Source organism: Nuphar pumila, chromosome 11, assembly GCF_984573655.1.
Source record: "Nuphar pumila chromosome 11, dmNupPumi1.hap1.1, whole genome shotgun sequence".
Lineage (NCBI taxonomy): Eukaryota > Viridiplantae > Streptophyta > Magnoliopsida > Nymphaeales > Nymphaeaceae > Nuphar > Nuphar pumila.
In genome coordinates, this window is record NC_143259.1 from 99,052,429 (window position 1) to 99,055,024 (window position 2,596).

At 43.7% G+C, this 2,596-nt stretch overlaps 1 protein-coding gene across 1 annotated transcript; it reads left to right on the forward strand.

Annotated features, from left to right (window-relative positions):
- The first annotated feature begins 1,359 nt into the window (after nucleotides 1-1,359).
- LOC149822584 (aspartic proteinase nepenthesin-1-like) lies at nucleotides 1,360-2,393 on the forward strand. The gene is made up of 2 exons (XM_089980311.1): nucleotides 1,360-1,943; nucleotides 2,066-2,393. Exons 1-2 carry the CDS (start codon nucleotides 1,360-1,362, stop codon nucleotides 2,391-2,393), a joined length of 912 nt encoding a protein of 303 aa, XP_089836437.1.
- The last annotated feature ends 203 nt before the right edge of the window (nucleotides 2,394-2,596 follow it).

Sequence of the window (2,596 nt, forward strand, 5' to 3'; positions counted from 1 at the left end):
ATATGTGTAAATACGCTAAGCTGACTAGGGGGGTAACTGGATAGTTTAGATTAAGGTCTTATCAGACTCAATTCTGAATCGGGTCTAAAAGTAGGACCCAAATCTAATTCGGGTTTGGGTATGACTAAAAAATTGTGGACAAGTATGGGTTAAATGGGTTCAGGTATCTAGTGGGTCCGTTATAATTTGGTCGGCTCTTTAATTGACCCATTTTGATTTGGGTCAGGTTCAGGTCTTGGTATGGCTGAAAAAAAAATAGACCCATATGTGTTAACGGCTTCGGGTATCATCGGTTTGTGTCTTCACAGGTTCAGGTATGATCGGTTTGGGTATTAAAAAGTTCAGGTTTCAGCTCGGGTCTTGATATTTTAGATACAAATAACTGTCAATAAAAGAAATTATAATGGATACATGCTTGATTATTTGGTGATTGCCCAAACCCAATTCATTTAAATAGTCGACAAAATTTTCACGTAAAGAAGAAAAAGGCCCTCACATATATTTGGCCCAAATTAACTGGTTGTAGACGTACACAAAAACAGGGCGAACCCATGCAAAAATGGGTCTTTCGGGTCAGTCCGAACTGAACCACATGGTAACCCTTGCCTTAGTCTTGCTCATTTGCCGAACAACTATTACTTCCAACCGCATGTAACCCTTAACAAGACATGCGCTCCAATGCTACTAATAGACTGAGAAACAACTGTTACTTCCAACCATGAAAACCCCATCTTAGATTACGTGAATAGATGGATAGCTGGTGTGCCAGCCCAACATTAATGGATGTTCAGTTACAATTTCCCTCTTAATTAACAACCTTCTCTGCTTGTAAATATTCCAAAATTTAGCATCACTAACCTGGTTCATACACTCAATACTACCAACATGGCAATTGCACCACCATCTCACCACCTATCGTCCTTCTTCCTCCTCATTGTGCTTACCGCTCATCTTCTCCTATCATACTCAACCACCACCTTTGCCGCCGCTGACATGACGACGTCGACGGCCGCCCTAGACATTCATGTAGAGTTGATTCATGTCGATGCACACCGCAGTTTTACCCACTTGGAGCGATTACACAGAGCAGCTAGCCGAGAGAAACATCAGCTTCAGAAGCTGCATGAGAAAATCCGGCATGGTAAACATCAGGCACAAGGTGATGATGATGTCGAAGTTTCGGTAGAGGCCTAAGTCGGTGAGTACTTAATGAATCTAGCTATTGGAACACCCCCACGCTCCTTCTCCGCCATGGTTGATACTGGTAGTCCTCTTGTATGGACACAATGCGATCCATGCATCAATTGATCCAACAGAGAACCAATATTTAGCCCGTCAAATTCCTCCTCCTTTTCGAGGATGCTATACTTTGATCCTTTCTGTGCCTCCCTAACTTCGCGTGTAACTACATTGGATAATTCTACTGGTGGATGCAACTACAAGCTTGATTATGAGACTCCAGCTACTTCCCAAGGATACCTTGCCTTAGAGACGTTCACCTTGGGCTCGGGGAATCGAACCGTATCGTTTAAGAATATTGGGTTCGGCTGCGGCAATCACAACCGAGGTTTCGATGAGGGTGCTGGCATAGTTGGGCTAGATCGGAGCCCGATGTCACTCGTCTCTCAACTTGGGTCATTAATCGATAACCGATTCTCCTATTGCTTCACTTTGTTTAATGACTATGTTTACAAATCGAGTCGACTCGTGTTGGGCCACAGTGCTGCCTTGATCAACTCAGACGCCTCGACAACGACGCCGCTGGCAGTTAACCCGCTCTTCAAGGATTCTTATTTAGTGAACTTGGAGGATATCAGTGTCGGAGGGAAGCGTCTCCTAATACCCAGTGGTTATTTCCGGGGCGAGTCTTATGGAGTAGCAGTAGGTGGTACCATCATCGACTCAGGCTCAGCGCTTACCAATATAGTACCACCCGCTTACATGTAAGAAACCGTCTCACTTTAATTTCTTACTCTAATTTGGGGTAATGGGGTACCTAAACCCATGTTCATTGAACAAAACTTGCAACTGATGCATACTTAATATGGGGTTTTACTTGTGATAGGCGAGTGAGAGATGCACTCGTGAAGGCTATCGGTTTACCGGTTGTTGATTCCTCAAAGGCGGGGCTTGATCTCTGCTACCAATCATTGCCAGAATCAGCGTCCATCCCTAATGTTACCTTTCATTTTGAGGGTGGTGATCTCGATGTTTCCAGAAGCCAATATTTCGTCCGCGATCCAGATACAGGCTTGACTTGCTCAGTGTTGATGCCATCAACGGTGCCCATAGTTTCAATAATTGGAGGCGTCATGTTGGCCAACTTCCACGTCCTTTACGACCTTGGCAACAACCTCATCACTTTCACACCTGCAGAATGTGGTAAACTGTGAACCGCGCTTTCTATAACCCTCTTCTGTTTCCTTGGAAGCTCCATGAATGGGACTTTTATTTTTTTGAAAGAGTGGAAGTATTTTTATTCGCTAGTTTTGTAGCAGGGTGATACCTCATCATCATTCCTGCAGACCTCTTGTATTGATTTTACAGATCAAGTGAATTTTATCCTTCTTTAAAAAACAAAAATAAAGAGTGGAAG

Coding starts and splice junctions, on each gene's coding strand:
- LOC149822584 (XM_089980311.1), top strand. CDS start 1,360: ATGCTATACTTTGATCCTTTCTGTGCCTCCCTAACTTCGCGTGTAACT. Junction 1,944..2,065: donor ATAGTACCACCCGCTTACAT/GTAAGAAACCGT, acceptor TACTTGTGATAG/GCGAGTGAGAGATGCACTCG.